Source organism: Haemorhous mexicanus, chromosome 18 (genome assembly GCF_027477595.1).
Source record: "Haemorhous mexicanus isolate bHaeMex1 chromosome 18, bHaeMex1.pri, whole genome shotgun sequence".
In the NCBI taxonomy this organism is placed as follows: domain Eukaryota; kingdom Metazoa; phylum Chordata; class Aves; order Passeriformes; family Fringillidae; genus Haemorhous; species Haemorhous mexicanus.
The window spans coordinates 9,076,613-9,093,098 of NC_082358.1; the positions used below are offsets into that span (position 1 = coordinate 9,076,613).

The 16,486-nt window shown below is 43.6% G+C and overlaps 1 protein-coding gene across 6 annotated transcripts; it reads right to left on the reverse strand.

The window, feature by feature from the left end:
• Positions 1-4,531: 4,531 nt before the first annotated feature.
• ARFRP1 (ADP ribosylation factor related protein 1) lies at positions 4,532-16,357 on the reverse strand. 6 transcript variants are annotated; one of them, XM_059862636.1, is made up of 9 exons: positions 16,224-16,357; positions 15,136-15,235; positions 14,665-14,752; positions 14,109-14,191; positions 13,381-13,462; positions 13,149-13,219; positions 12,900-12,983; positions 6,926-7,026; positions 4,532-5,475 (listed from the first exon to the last, which is right to left on the reverse strand). In XM_059862636.1, exons 2-9 carry the CDS (start codon positions 15,226-15,228, stop codon positions 5,388-5,390), a joined length of 690 nt encoding a protein of 229 aa, XP_059718619.1. In that variant the 5' UTR covers positions 15,229-15,235; positions 16,224-16,357; the 3' UTR covers positions 4,532-5,387. The 6 variants fall into 6 exon arrangements, with proteins under 6 accessions (XP_059718619.1, XP_059718621.1, XP_059718616.1 ...); XM_059862633.1 differs by lacking the exon at positions 4,532-5,475 and adding an exon at positions 5,998-6,387; XM_059862634.1 differs by lacking the exon at positions 4,532-5,475 and adding an exon at positions 5,998-6,387 and having other exon boundaries at positions 16,106-16,239.
• Positions 16,358-16,486: the final 129 nt, after the last annotated feature.

Sequence of the window (16,486 nt, forward strand, 5' to 3'; positions counted from 1 at the left end):
AAACCCAGCAAAAGCTCAGCACAGAGTTGAATCCAATGATCCCCGCTGGCCGCTCCCAGCTCAGGATATTTAATGATTCTCTGAAACACTGAGTTGCCCATACCTTCCTCTGCCTGTTACTGTTACAGGCAGTGAGGAGGTGCTGTGCCTAACACCAGCTTCTGGGAACAGCAAATTGCTTATTCCTCCTTATGACTGCCTTATAGAATGTTTTTATTCTTTGTGGGAGTCTGACTCAAGAAGGAAAAAATTCTAATAAAAATCTCTAATGAAATAGTATGAAGTTCTCTGACTTCTGAGAACTGGCAGAGGAGTTCCTGGCTATGAACTGAACTACAATGCAACAGAAACAACTCCAGAAGTTCTGTTTCAGGAAAACACTTAAGAATACACTTAATTTCAAAGTGAATCTAATTTGCCCTCTGAGAAGTGTTTCTGGTATGCTGAATACAGATGGCTTAAGGCTACATGGGTCAGAGGCTTGGGTTAGTTCCTCCAAATGTTTAGCATGAAATGCATTCAGCTGAAGGATATATTCTGCAAATGATGAAGAATCATAGAATCCCAGAATTCCAGCTTGGGAGTGACCTCAAGGATCATCTAGTCCAACCTTTCTTGGCAAAAGCATAGCCTAGACAAGCTGGGCCAAGCACAAAAAGAAGTTACTAGTAATGAATTAGCAGTGGTAATGAGAATACTACATATTGGTGCAGAAGGGTTTTGTTTCAAGAAAAGGATCCTGTGTGTTCTGAAGTGAATGTATCCACTGCCTCATCTTCACAGCTACCTTGGGTAACACATGGGAAAGGTGGGACTGCACAGACAGCCTCAAGAGAGATGTGAGGAATATGATAATCAAGAGGACTCTCATAACAACATAGGAATTTTGAAACTTCATTTGGCATCATCAGTGTTAAGGAAGAAGTGCAACCAAGAAGGAATGAAGAGATTCCTGCCCCCTGATTTTGTGTTTAAAAAAAATGTCAGGCAGAATTCCAGCACTGTGTAGTTAACTACCAATGCTCCTCCTCTCCTTGCTTCCAGTTGATGAGCATCTCATTTATAAAAAACCTTTAGATAATTTTTTCCCCCAGTGCTAGTGCATACTGTGCTATCCATGTTTTCTGCACCTGATGTGTGTCATTTTCCATGAGGTCTGATTCTTTTTAGTACTAGCTTGTTGCTTTACCAGGAATTTTAGGCATCACTCCCTTCTGATGTAATGGGTGAAGGCTTGTGATCGGAAGTAATTTGTGCAAATGAAGTAATTTGAGAGCAGACACTGCTGAGAGCTGGGACTAGATCATCATGAAGGCAGTTTGGGAATAAAAAAAGCTTGAGTGTGTGTAAAGAAATTAATGGAAAGCCCCCAGGAGTTGTCATGGAAGCTGGTTTTACCAGAGGGGCAGAGAAACAAGTCCCTTAGGGATTGCAGAAGCACAAAGAACAAAACTCAAGGGTAAAGTAGTAGGAAATGCCCAAGGTCAAGTAAACAATAACGTGTTATCCACCAGGAATGTTTCACATGGGATTTCCAGGTGGTATAAAATTCCAGTGTAAAAAGCACCTGCTCCAATTTTTTAGCATCCATTGTAAGAACTCAGAAGAGGGAAAAGGCTCCTGGCACCTCACCACTCCCCCTTATCTCTCAGGAGAGAAATTTGAGGCAAATTTGAGTAGAAAACTGTGCCAGGAAGGAATTGTGAGAGGTCACCCAGCCTGGAACCTGTCTGCATGGCAGGAGAAATTCAGCCTGTCTTCATTAATTGTTCAAATTGGTTTTGGGAAATCTACAGACAAATACTCAGGAGTCTGAAAACAGCCCCAAAGGTGAAGGCAAACTGAGCCTGTGGTGCTGCTTTGGGCAAAAGCTGAGGAGCAGCAGCAGAGCTGGACATGGAGGCAGAATTCACTGTCCTTGATGTATGGACACTGCTGGTTGTGTGCCAGGAATTACCATCCACATTAATCAGATTTTTTGATTTAAAGGGATATTTGTCAAGCGCAGTGACAGCACCACTCAGTCTTTCTCTGTAAGTTCTCTCCTTAGCACCATTTGCCAGGAGGGAGATCCCAGGACAGTGTTAAAAATCCAGCGAAATACCAGATCAATTCAGAACCCTCCAAAAGTACTTTAAGGCAGGTTTCCAGCTGAGCCTTACATTTCTAGACCTATACTACCAGGTCAGAGTCAGTTAATCAAGAACACTTCTGGAAATCATGACTAACCCAACAATCTCATATACAGCTAAAACATCACTGCTGAAGACACTCGTCAAGATTGTGATCTGTATTCTATCAGCAGATCCTTTCCCAAAACTGCTGGATTTGCTGGCTGTGTCAGCAGTACACAAGCAGGATGGTAAGGAAGAAGAGACTAAAAATATCTCAGTTAGCAATAAAACCATCCTACAGCACTGGATTCTAAATGCACTTCATGATGATGGCTTGATTTCAGTTTGTCAGAGGAGAAAGGATGGCCAGGGGCAATCTCCACTTTCTGAGACAGATGTTAGCAACCAGGGACTGGACTAAGATGCTGGACTTACTCTGAAGCTGGGTCTGATTTGTCTTGGCATTTTGCATGGTTCTGTGGAACAGAATGTCATGGGAAGTGGGATGAGCTGTGACCTCAGCACCTCTGTAATGCAGACCCTCAGCGCACACGTCACCGCGGGATGGGACTGGGTCAGACCAGCTAAAAGTGCTGTAAGGCACTTCCTCTGCCTTCCACAGTTCCAAATGAAGATGGAATTGCCAGCACACAGACAGCACTGGGACTCAAAGAAATGCTTTAGAAGTGGTTTTTCAGCTCCTGTCTCCTGCTGCTACCAGTTATTGAATCCTAGCATAGGAAATTCCAGATGGCTGAGAGAATTCCAAATGGGTGAGAGAAATGTAATCATCTGCTCAAATAAGGTAAGTGGGATTCTCTGCTGAAGTTACTGAACTCTTACCTTTATCTCATGGACAGCATGCCAAAGGGAACAGGGATTGCAAAGTGCAGGTGACCCATCTGTATCCCCTTGGGAAGATAAACCAGCTCTTTAGGCAATTTCATTGCTGTGAACAGGCTTGGGCAAAACAAGTCCAATGCAAATGTATCAAAAATCTGGAAAACTGACTAAATTTGTACTTTGAATTTAGAAACATTCTTGCTTTAAGGTCTGGTAGAGGGGTCGCTTGAAACAAAAAAAGCATTTCAAATAAGTCTGTGCTTCCTGTAAGTATAAAATGTGAAAAATCATTAAATTTCTGATCAAAATATAAAAAATTGTCCCATCTGCTGGGATACTGCTGTGGAAGGTCACCTTAAATTAGAATGAACTTTACACTGGTGATTTCAGAGAAATCCTCCCTGATTTGCTGGGGTCAGAGCACACTCATACATACCTATCCCAGCTTGGGTATATCTCTGAGAAAACGACTCTCCCACGCCTGAGAACTTGGAATTCTGAGGTCAAAACATGGGCTTTAAGACACCCTGCTGATAGGGACCACAAAGCAGTCTGTGTCTAGAAACTGTTTTGTCCTTTCTGGTTTCCCAGGGAAAAAAGAGAGCAAGAGATCTGAAAACAGTATGTGGAAATCTTGGAAAATCCCTTGTGTCCCAAAGAATAGACATTTCAAGCTACTTGACTAAAGTGTTTTGATTCTTAGCAAGGTACTTTTGTTCATTAGTTACTGTTTTACTTCTTCAGTTTCATTGTCAGTACCAACTCTGCCAACCAAAGCAGCCAGGGCCACAAAGCCACCTTGAAAACACCAGACTTTCCAAGTATTTTAAAAGACCCCAGTGAGAGAGATGCTCCTGATAATCAAAGGCCACTGGTTCTCCAAAACTTTAGTACTCTTGAAAATCTCAGCCCTGCATCACATGCAGCACCCAACAAAAACACCACTTCCTACAGTGGGTGAGTGATTTCCAAGGGATCCTCCACATTCACAGAACACACAAGAAAAATGACTGGCTCACTAGGTCTGAAGGAGCCTTACTTCTCCTGCTGAGGAGCAAAGATTCTCCTCTTCAGTTTGCAATTTTTTCTGCTGACTTCATGAACTTATTGACACAACCCAGCTGCCTTTGTGCTTTGACCCAAATGTGAGCAAATAAATTATGTTCTCTCTCAAAAAACTTCTATGAGTTCCATGCAGAAAATTCAGCTGAGAGTTCTTTGACAGATGCCAACTAAGAGACTTTAAACCAATACTACAGACTGGCTCAAGTACAGCTTGAATGATGGCCCCTTCATCATGTCAGCAAACAGCACAGAACATTCACCAGTGCCAGGAGTAAATAAAACAGCAGAGGAGCAACACCCATTGCCAAACCACCATGAAATTCACGTAAAAACTCATATTCAGGGAAAAGATAATGATATCTCAGCAGATCTAGCTGAGTAGGTGATGTAAGCACTGAGCACTGTTTGTCTTTTGAGTGCTGCCTTGCTGTTTTTTCCTACAATAGAAAAAAAAACCCTTAAGGGCTAAGTAGTGCCATTCCCAAATAGAACTGTTTCAGCCAGGGAAGTTCAAATAAGTAGGAAGCTTTATTGCATACTGATTTTTTCCTGCCTAGAAGTTGTTTTCAGCTTAGAAAGATCACAGGGAGGGCCTTGATTCACTCCAGTTACAGAAGATCTCAATTACTCTTAGGATTAAAGAGAATGCTCATAGAGACTGGCAGTCAGAGCAAGGCAGTGCTTTGGAATCGGTGTCCTGGTAGGAATATCCATTTCAACCAGCACAGCTGGATTGGATGAGGTCTTTTCCAGCATTAACAATTCCATGATCCAATGACCACCGTGCAGTTGCTGATTTCCACATCTGCTTTTACCACAGGTCAAAGTTTTGAACCAACACCCCGAGTGAAAATCAAGTTCTAATCAATGCTGTCTCTCCCCACTACACAAACAGCAGCATAACAGGGCCAGTAACACCCTGCAGGAACATGGGGCTGGAGCAGCAAGGATCTTGGCAGTTAGCAGGAACAGCCATTCCCCAGGCTGTTCCCTCCCTTCAACATTCACCTATGCATTTCCTTCAGGAGTTCCTTCATGTCAGCAGCCTCCAGCCTGTTAGACTCACAAATCAGGAATCACAAAGTAAGATTGCAGAAAAATTAAGTCTTTTGCATTGGCAACAATGTGTAGATTGCTACATAGGATGCTCAGAGGCCAATGACAATACTTAGTGTAAGAGATTCCCACCCCCCACCCAGTTGGAATCCTTGGCTCAAGTTTTTTTTTTAGACACAGAAAGAGAATATTTGTCTCCAACCTTAGGAAAGAATCAGGTGTAATAGGAATCCAGCGGATCACCTTCTTTAAAGGGAACACAGAAGTGTGTGGAAAGAGATTGTCCATTGCTTGGCTGGCTCGCAGCTCCTACGTGATGTCCTTCTTCCTTGGGGGGCGGTGGATGTTCCTCACCACACACTTCACCATCCACTCAATCCCTTCATTCACCCCTTTGCTAAGGAAGGCAAGCAGACAAGGTTTTAAAATAAAGCAACAACGAGAAGCAACCAAGAACAGAAACATAGATCATATAGGCCCTAACTGAGCCCTTACATAAGGAAGGGAGGGGCTCTACAGTTATTTGCTGGCATTTCTGTGTTATTTTTCACGTAGGCAAACAACAGGGATCTGATTTCTTTTAGCTCAGCAATATATACCTCCATCCTTTATTTTTCTGGTGTCTGCGCAAGTCTACACCCAACTTAGTCACCAACTCTGTGGAAATCTTGGGATGAACAAGCATCAAACCCACCTGACAGTTGGTTTGAGGTCATTTGCCACAAACCTCACACTAGTTGTACAAGATCTTGCAATCTTGGTTCCAGCTTTGTGTAATCATCTGTGCTGGGACTGCCAAGCAAGTCAACACCTTGCTGGTCTGTACAGCTCCCCAGCCATGACTTCCATGAGTTATTCTTTTAATGCAAGCTCAAACTGGAATTTTGAAAGGAAATTCCACACAGATCAAAACTAGAAATGTTTGTACAAATAGGGTTATTATCTAATACATCTCTTCCAGTCAGTGCTTGAACTCTGTTCTTGTGGTCATTCACCTGCTTAACAGCATGTGATTTGTAGCAATGCAGACAACAAATTTTTTTCATGGTTCAAGAAGTTTTTGTTATCCTTTGCAGTAGCTTGTATGATAACACGGAAAAAAATTCAAAGCCCTAAATTCAGCCCAGGCAGTAATTCAGCCAGAAGTGTTTCCACCACCTGGAATAAAACATTTGACTTATGCCAAGTAGCACTTTTCACTTAAAGAACTGAAAGTGCAAAGAACAAATGTACTGCAAGACTTGATACGCAACAATGATGCCGAGACCTCAAGAATGCAGTGGGTTGGTCAAGGCCGTGGCATGCAGCCCTGTAAGCCCAAATTAGGGTCTGTTTTAGTCATCAAATCTTAAACCACAGGCATCCCCATGTAAGAGGACTCCTGGAAACTGTGATATCATCCCCATCACAAAGCTCATCTGCATGCCAAAGAATATGAAAGCAGAAACATAATTATGGCAGCAGCAATGATGCACCACCCATTTCTCTGGCATAGGCATCAACAGTGACATTTTCAACTGACTTCTAACCTGAAAACCAGGAGCTGCAGCAAACTAACATCTGCAAGGATTATTGTGTAAGGAGAAGGGATGATACAGGACAACAAATATGCCTCCAAGTCCCACTGCTCTCAGCCAGGAATACATTTCCACTGTGTTTTACAGGCAGGATTTACAGATGAAGTTGCTGAGCTGGTGAAAGTCCAAGGATCTTGAACAAGTGTCTGTCAGTGTTGGAAGGAAACACAGCTCCCTCTCAAGGCTTAATTACCCATGTAGTGCTGCTCTGTGTGACACCCCACAGTTGCTCAGTCAACCAATTCTCAGTCTACCTCTTCTCATACTCACCCAGTAAGGGCTGAGCAGGCTTGTGTCAGGCAGTCTCTCTTCCCAATTTTGTTAATGCAGTCACTAAATGCTGTCTTGATATCGGGTATTGACAGACAAGTCTGCAAAGGGAACCAAAGTAGAGCTTGTTTGTGCTACAAGACATGGTGACCTTCTTCCACAATGAATGCTACCATGACTGCAGTCTTGTATCAGTCAGGATGGCAATGCTATCAGGTTAAACCCACTCACCCACCAACACAGTAAACTCACCTCTTTACATTCCAAAGAAATGAGCATATTCTTTTTTCAACAAAGAGAATGCTGTTTGCTGACAGTACACACACTGCCTCACCTCCCTGAACCTTAATCTGTACAGTTCTAAGCAAACAGTCCTGAAAATGAGCACAACCTGCATCCTCTAACAATATCCCTTCCAAGCTGCTCAACAGCTTATATTTACAGGACACTACAAGAGCTTTAATATTTACAAAGCCTTTTGAAACAGTGTCCCTGCCACAAGCCCAGCTGACTCTTTGCCAGCATCCTGGGCACTCTCACAAAATAAGCTGCGATTTTTCCTCAGTTCTCAGCACATTCCTTGGCATTACAGCCGTGTCCCACCAGGACTTCTCTGTTTGCACTCAGAGAAAACACTGGCAGCACTGAATGCAGCACATTTTCTGATGCCTGATGTCACTGTGCTCTTGACCCCCAGCAGGTCCAGAACTTCCGTGAATCTGCCAGGAGGCTGCTGGGAACAACACCACAAATCATAACCCCCCAGTAAATCAGTGATTACCTTCCCCACACAAAGCACAGTGTCACCACAAAAATCTTAAAGCTACAACAAAAGCAAACCTGCCCAACTAAAGTCTGGACTGGCACTTCCCTGAGCACTCAGTGCTCATTTTTCCCTCAGAAGTCCTGGACAAGCTATTTAAGCACTTCAGCTGGCCCAAGCCCACCTTCCCTCCTCTCAGCAAGGACATTCTGGACCTTCAACAAATCTCAAGTATGTGTTTGGAACCTTCAGTCAGGCCCACATACATGTTTTAGACAAATGTTTACACAAATGCCAAACTGGACCCTTTGTGAGTCCTGAGGATTGGCCAAGTGAACGTAAACTCTGAGAGAACAGAAATATGAAAATTATTACCAGCCATCCACTTACAAAACACTGATTCTGGAGATATAGAATACAGGAAATTTTTGTGGACAACAGAAGTAGATTTCATTGCTTATACGTAGGAAGGGATCTTAAGAAATGGCTTGCAAGGAGTTTAACAACACTCAATTCTCCCAGTGCCCTTGGCTCCATTAACTGTGCAACTTTTGATGACTGTACTTTCTTATGACCTCAGCTGCATTTTAAACTTGCCCTTTCAATCAGTGATCTGGAAACTGTATCCAAAAACATTACTGACATCATTCTGCAGAACCCTCAACAATTTAGATCAGGATTTCTGACAAGTCAAAAATGTGCACTTCATACAGATGAGTTGTCAGCCACAGGATACACTGTTAATTAAAAGAAACCACCACCAACAATTACTAACTTTAGAGGGAGTCAGACTGGGCTTGGGAGCTGCAATTCAAACCAGTAGGTCTGCAAGATGGGCAAGAGATTACAACCAACCATTCTCTACTGGTTTGTAAAAGCCTGCTATGGTGTCCACTGCCCAGTAAGAAAGGCAGGTCCAAATGCTTCCTGGTTTAACCCAAAGCCCTGGACAAGTCAATTACCCAACAACTGGGAAGGAGAAGCATGTCAGGAATTTGAGCTATTTTTCACATCTTTGTTTTTTTCAGCCAAAGAGACTTGGCAGCTGAAATTGAGCAAATGTTTCTTGAAATAAACTTGAAGCTTCTCATAGTTTAATATCATTGTATAATTATATACTTTTGACTGAAACCTTTTCTTCTTCTTCTTGAGTCTAACCTTTCCTTCTCCTTTTCTGTATGATCATACATTTTAAAATAAATCAGATAAAGTGTTCAAGATACAAAGCAGCAACAGAGAGCACAGTGATGCTGTCCTCGGTTCCTCAACTTCTACTTGCACAGGTAGCAAAGCAATCAGGTAATGAACTTCCCAACACCACTAACAGACACATGCACACACCCAGCAGCACAGAGAACTCACATGCTTCACCCTGCCCATCCTTGAAGCCTTTAGGAGTCCACTTTTCCCAGTGCAGCTAACAATTACAGTCTTTTTTATCTCCCAGTATAAACCAATGTTACACCTTCCCTTTCCCACCTTCTGGTAGGGCTGTGACCTGCCCCACCTTCCACAGAGCTGCCCAGCCACGGCTTTCCAAGGAAATCTGCACCAGAAAGAGTTTTGCTTCTGAGGAGACTTTGCACCACTCACATTGTCACAGCAGGATGCCATTGCATCACCAATCCTGTTTTGAGGAACATCATTTTCCCCTTGGGATGAAGTAGAGTAGCACAGCAGACAGGTAACACCAAACTATCAATGCCTTGTTTTAGTGTTCCAGGGAAAGCCATGAACTGGAATCTCATGTGACAGCAGGGGCTGATTGTCTGCCACTTCAGCAAGGGGCATCTGAGCATCTCATACTCAGGGGAAAATGTGAAAATGTCAGCTGTGGCTTCCAAGTTCCCCTTCTCCCCAGCCACATTACAAAATATTTGTTTACAGATGTGCTTTGTTTCTCAGCTGCAAACCCATAAGCCAAGGGCAAAGAAGGGAAGCTGGATCTGTGATCACATCAAGAGTGCTCCATTACAATACCACAATCCACAGTGACCTTTCAGGAATGATGGTATCTCTCAGGCAGTTCACAGGAACCTCACACACAACACATGACGAACCAGATTTCCATCTCAGCTTCCCCAGAATAACACATGCAAAACAGCTTTTGATGAAGGCTCCTCCAGCCATAATTTAGCCAGGACTAAACCAAATTCCTCCTATGAAGTGGTCACAATAGCATTACCCAAAGTAAGACTCAGCAGTGGCACAACTTAAAGTCTATCAAGCAGCAAGGCAAGTTTTAGCCAAAAAAAAGGTGGCATTGCAGAGCCTTTGCCCATTTCCCAAATCCACTGGAGCAAAGACAATGCTGCTGCCTGCTCTCCTCTCAGGATAAATCCAGAAGCATGCATAAAATCTCAAGTAGAGGCTCTTCAGTCATCTCAAGAGTAACCAACCATGAGAATGGAACTAAAAGAGAAACAAGAGCGAGGTGGATTGCCTAAATAAAATACTATTTTGCATAAAAGTCTGACTCACCTGACCTATGGTCTGGGACTACCTTTTTAAATTAGAGTTTGTTTTAAATTGGGACTGGTCTGGGACTACCTTTTTACGAGTTCGTTTTAAATTAGAATTTAAGCTTCTTTCAATTTAAAGAAGAAATAGTATAGCCTCAATTGAAACCATCTTATTTAAATGAAAACTAATTTTACAGGGAAGCTGTGGGAGGTCTTCAGTTGGAAACTAGAATGACTTTCATGCAGAAGGTGTTTTCTAACAGCTGTGTGGAAATGAGTACTCTGCTACTCACCATGACTCCTCGCATTTTCCAGAGGCATGAGGAGGCTTTTCAACATTCTGGAGATTTCAAATTAAATTTCCAAAATTTACCATTAGATGAGGATGGCAAAACTTCCTCCCAGAAATGGGTCATCATACAGCACCCAGTAATTTTCAGACTGTTAAATTTCAGATGCTGTTTTTGACAGGTCATGCTTTTCCAGTATTTTGAATAGTGTGGCATAATGAGCCATTCTATCCTCAAACTGCAACAGTTCATTGTAAAGCATAGAAATATATACCTTGTGTAAACCTTTCAACAGCTGCATTCACATCAAAACAGCAATTATCAATTCTGATTTTGCTGTTTCTTCTGAAATAAGCCATATTTTCAAAAGTGCCATTCTGAGTTGAAAGGGAGTTCACAGAAATTAGCAGATATTACATCATTAATTCTTCTACAAAGCAATAGTTCCTTTAAAAACCTAAACAAATTCCTTCCTCCAAAACACATTTGACTCAGTTTTTGAATTATTTATAAAATAATCCAGTTTTGAAGCCCCTGCTGAACACAGAGCATTCTCCTGATACCATAAAATATCCCACTCAGTACTGTGAGAATTAAAATTGGTGTTTTGCAGTCAATGCCCATATTTTATCTCCTGGAATGACCAAATACCACTCATGCTTCGCAGTGCTGACAGGACACAATGTACCCTGGGGTTCACAGCAGAATTCTTAACACTTCATGCAATTTCAGGTTGCATCAGCACTTTTGTTATCTTGATAACAGAATGTACACTTAAAAAACAAACTGTGTCAGATGTACTATTTCTGATATATTGGACCACAAGCCTTCTGCTGGCCTCTATAGATATCATCATCAAGAACTACCCTTCATCTCCAAATACCAGCAAGGTTAAAATACCATTTATCCTCCCTTATCATGGTTCAGGACAGAGGGACGCTGGTGAGAATTTCCTACAGTTTTATGTCTGGAGATCCAGAGCAGAAAAATTTCTATCAATGTTAATTATCAGTTTTATTCCAGAGATCTTCCATTCTGCTAAATCAGAAAAAGAGAAACAGGCTACTAATTTTTCTCAATTTTGTTTAAGTGAACCTCAGTAATTACTGAAAAATAAGCTATAATCCCCTTAGTGATTTGTTAAGAGCATTGATGTCTCCTTGCTGGCTCCATATCCAAGATCATTGTGTAGGAGTGGACCTCTAAACATCCAGTGCAGGTATTTCTTACAAACAGGCAAACCTCCAGTGGCTTTAGCTTTGCTAATCTCTTGTTGTAGCTCTACAACTGCATGGAGGCACTAAGTCTGTGGGCTGGTCTTGGACCCTCCAGAGGGAGCAAGAAGCCAGATTTTCTTTTGAAAGGCTGTTTCAAATACCTCTTTCTAGCAATTAAAGAAGCCCAATTGTTCAATTACTTGTCTTTAGTCTGGTTAGAGTGTCAGAAGAGCCAGTATCTGCAGCCTGTAAGAAACTCTATATATGCAACCAAGAGAGAAACTGGAACAAATTTCCAGGTCACTGCTTGGATCTTATCCTCAACAGGTCAAGGCAAGAGCGCAGGCTGTTCCCTGCAGAAAAGCTGTGGGGTTGTACAGACATATGAGAGTCAATATTCTGGTTTCCACAGAAAAAAGACAGAACATTTCCCCACATTTCAGAGACCACAGCAAAGCCGGGATCATAAATCAGGAGTTCAGTCCTGATCTCATGCTTTTACATGGAATTACATTTCTCTTATGTCTAAGACTAGATAATCTAGATAAATTAGATGATCCAAAAAAAAATCTGTGTTGTACTCATGAAACCCTGCTTTAGAGCCAAGTGATTTCTATGGAAGCCTCACGTGTTTCCACAAGTGCAATCGCTCAGACAAGTGTAAAGTGCAGAGGAGGAACCTGAGAAGTATTTGCATCCTTTGGAACAGAGGCTGATCCCAGCCCCAAGGCCGGGTGCTCCGAATCCTACTGCAAGCCTTTGGCTCCATCTACAGACCAGTCACTGGAGCTGCAGTCCTGGAATTCTAGGTACAATTCCTAGGAGGAAAACATGAAAACCACCACGACCACCTTGGACACTCTCTTCTTTTTTTTCCATGCTGGGGGAAGTAAGGATGACCCAGGATGTGTCACCTAAACACTGCACCACCCACGAACTGCCAAACCCAAACCAAGAGCTTTACAGCTCTGAATACACTGGAAAGAATTCAAATTATCAGAAAAGAGCATTCCTTGCCATTCACTGCTGTCACTGATGGAATGCTCTACAACAAACAAGTGTTATATTGAACAGATCTTATCCAGTTATGGGGAAAGGATGATTTGCTTCACATACATCTGTTGTGCTGTTCCTGAGTTTTCAAAGAGCAGCATAAACAAAGGGCACTAAACATTTTTTTTTCCTGAATAAACAGGAAAAACCAGCATCAATATAGCCAGTCACGGTACAAGAAAGACCCACCATAGCTATGCAGTTTGTTCTGTTTACATAAAGGCTCCAAAATTTTGTGCCTGTAGGAAGCTCATTCATGGCACTGAAAAAGGGCTGGAAGATAAAGGAAAAAATTACAACTAAATTCAAAGCAATTATTTCCAGTGGTGGGAAAGTACCATAGGATCAGCTCAGGACTGTGGAAAATATTTAACATGAATGCAGTGTGCACCTTTCCAAGGCTTATTTGCTAATTTATGTAAATCCTCCATATTTTACCTCTACATCCTGCTTGTTGGCCAACACCAGAATGGGAACCCCTTCCAGAGCTTCACTGGTAATCATCTTCTCTACAAAGGACAGAAACAAAACCAGGTTTAGCCAGTTCTGGAAGTTGTACAAATGCCTGGCACAGATTCTCTGGACAGAGAGATGAAGCCAGAAGCTTCCTCTTGCATTACAGTTTCGTTTGATACAACCTTCCAGGACAATTTCTTCACACTAAACTTACCAAAAGCTCTTTTGGACTCGGAGAGCCTCTCCTCATCAGTGGAGTCAATAACATAGATCACCCCATGAGATTCAGCATAGTACTGGAAGAACACAGATATTGGTGTCAATCCACTAGGATCACTTGTTCCTCTTCCTGACTTGATTTTGGTACAGTTTTGGTACATGTGGAGGAGATCAATCAGTTAGAGGCAGCTGTATCCACAGTGTGCCTGGACAGAATGCAGGCACACAGCCTGTGCTGCCTGCTCTGTTTGCAGGCCTGATCAGCACACCAGGTGGAAAAGCTCACCTGTGTCCACCCAAAGCTTATCTCTACGGTACAACCCCTGATCTGGGTTGGTAATTGCTATCTGCAACCAATAATGCAAATATTAAGCACAGAAATAGTGGAATCTCTGAAAAAGTATTAATGCTAAATACTGAGGTTATCAATAAGCCTGTGTGATTGTAGTGGTTCAGTTCTAAAAGAAATCCCAGAATCACAGGATGGTTTGTGTTGGAAAGGGCCAATCATCTCATTCCAACCCCCTGCCAGGAGCAGGGACACCTCCCACTAGATCAGGCTGATCAGAGCTCCATCCACCCTGGCTTTGAACATTTCCAGGGATGGGGCAGCCACATCTTCTCCGGGCAAAAAAAATCAATCAAACATTGATTCAAATAAACATCAAGTATTTATAAATAAATAAAAGTATATATCAAACAAAACAAACCAACATCTCTAACCTTGTCCCAAAGTGACTGCAGCTCCTCCTGCCCACCAAGGTCCCAGAACATGAGCCGAGTTTTGCCAACATCAATAGTTCCAACTAGAAGGAAGGAAGGAAGAAATGGCAATCCAATGAAAACTACAGGTGCTGTAAAGCACAGACAGCTGCACACCCCACTGAGAAATCTGGGGTGGGACAGGCTTGTAGGGGAACAAATCACAGGCAGCAGCTGCTTGCAACAACACAGCAAAACCTGCACAGAGTGATCACAAATATAGAGCAGTATCAGTGCAAATAATTCCAGAATTGGGCCAGAGAATGAACTCCAGGGAAATACAGTTTGAGGACAGTACTGAAATAGGGCACCTGGAGTTTTAATACTTCAAGAGTTTCTCCTCCTAAGATAAGAAAGTCTATTTTATTCTCTACAAAAATACCTGGACAGCTGGGAGATACAATCTTTGCACCCAGGCACTACTCTGCCCTTCTGAATTCTTAAACAATTCAAACACACAGCTATCTGTGTCTATCAGTGCAAGAAAGCTGAAAAAATTCCATGAGAATTTACTTACTGTTTAAGCCTACAGTGGTTGTGATTTTGGACAAACTCATCCCTTTGTAGTTCTTGTTAAATCGGGTTTTAGTTTGTTCAAGGAAGGTCTGAAAAAGAATAAGACAAAGTATTTACTGTCAAACATTTTACTGGCTGGGGTAATCCTACCCCAAACCAGTCTTTTCATTTCTGCACAATCCTGCTAGAGCAGACACTGCCCTACCTAATTTTGGACAAACCACTCTTCTTGCTCCCCATTTTAGCAAGGAAAGAAGGGATCACATGTGATTATGGGATTACCAAAGCTCAGCCACATCCCTGAAAGCTTGTACTAAATTTAAGTAATGAGGAAAAGTTGATTGCTTGGTGTGACACCACTAACGTAATTCAGGACACAGATGAAAAAAGATTGACCCTTGTTGGAAGATTTATCCCTGGAGGATGTTTAGGATTGTGTGTGCCCCTCCACAGGGTGATAAACAGCACTTACAGTTTTACCAGCATTGTCCAAACCCAGGATCAGGACACAGTACTCATCCCTCTGGAACATGTATTTATAGAGCCCTGACAGCAGTGTATACATCCTGCTCCTGAAACAAATGCCAGGAAATCAATTAGCAAACAGCTCATTCCCAAAAGCCTCTCATGCCACAACGCCAAACAAATAAATGATGTTACTCTTTTGTAAGTAAATCTCATATTTAGGCAATCCCAAGAAAAAAAAATCACAGATCTAAGAGAGATAATGAAAATAGCTCAAGATCAAATTTGGGGTTTAAAGGGGAACTTCGGAAGGACTTGAACACCTCTTGCAGTAAATGTAAGACCCAAAGAAAATGAAGAAAACTTCATACAAATACAGAGAACAGGTATTTTGAGCAAGAACCTACAGAAGCTCACACCTGGATGTGCACACACAGGCCCAGCAGCTCTGCTGGGATGCAGGAAGCACTGGCACCAAGTGCTGCAGCTGACTCACATGCCATTGCAAAACCCTTCTGTTCAAACACAGATAAAGGGAACCCCAAGGCAGAGCCTTTGAGAGGCAGCTGCCTCTAAGCAAGTGCGTGGTTAAACAACCACTTTGAAGTCAAACACCATTACCTAAAGGGAAATAAGTGTTCCAAAGCAGGAATCGGATCGGGGGGGTTCACGGTGAGGGAGGACAGGGAACCTAAGGGCCAGGGGCTTCAATCCCACAGGTACCGAGGCCACCCTTCGCCCCCAGCTGAGACCGGGGGGCTCCTGCCGAACCCCGCGGCAGCAGCCACCGGCACGGGGGCAGCTCCCCTTCGGGACAGCGACTGATCCCGGGCGCGCCCGACCCCCGGCCTGCTCCTCCCCAACCCGGAAGATCCTCCCGGACCCGGCAAATCCCTCCAGCTCCACAAGATCCGGGAGATCCGGCCCTTTCCTGCCCTGCCACGGCCAGTGACGGCCGAAGGGAACACCGGCCCTAACGCCATTTCCCCCTAATGGCCCCGCGCCACGTCCCGGGCCAGCGGCAGGTCCCGGCCCAAACTCCCGAGGGCAGCAGACGAGGAAAAGATCCCGAGCCCGAGGCCCGCGGCCCCTCACCTGGCCCTGGCGCCGGTGTCAGCGTCGGAGCCCGAGTCGCCTCTCACGACTCCCCAGCGCCACCAGCCACCGCCATTCCGCGCCCCCGGCCTCTGGGAAATGTAGTCCTGTCGCCGCTGCGATGGCGGTGCGAAGGGACCCTATGGACTACAACTCCCCTAGTGCCTAGCGCCGCCGGCCTCCCGGGTACTCCGAGTGCGGAGCGGGTGACGCGCTGGCCAGCGCAGCCGGAAGTGGGGGCTCTGATGCCGGAAGGGGGGTGT

Bases quoted from the DNA above. Each gene is read 5' to 3' on its own strand.
- ARFRP1 (XM_059862633.1), bottom strand. From the start codon at position 15,228: ATGTATACACTGCTGTCAGGGCTCTATAAATACATGTTCCAGAGGGAT. The intron at 14,753-15,135 runs GTAAGTGCTGTT...ATTCTTTTTCAG, and splicing joins TGGACAATGCTGGTAAAACT to ACCTTCCTTGAACAAACTAA. The intron at 14,192-14,664 runs GTAAGTAAATTC...CCTTCCTTCTAG, and splicing joins AACCACTGTAGGCTTAAACA to TTGGAACTATTGATGTTGGC.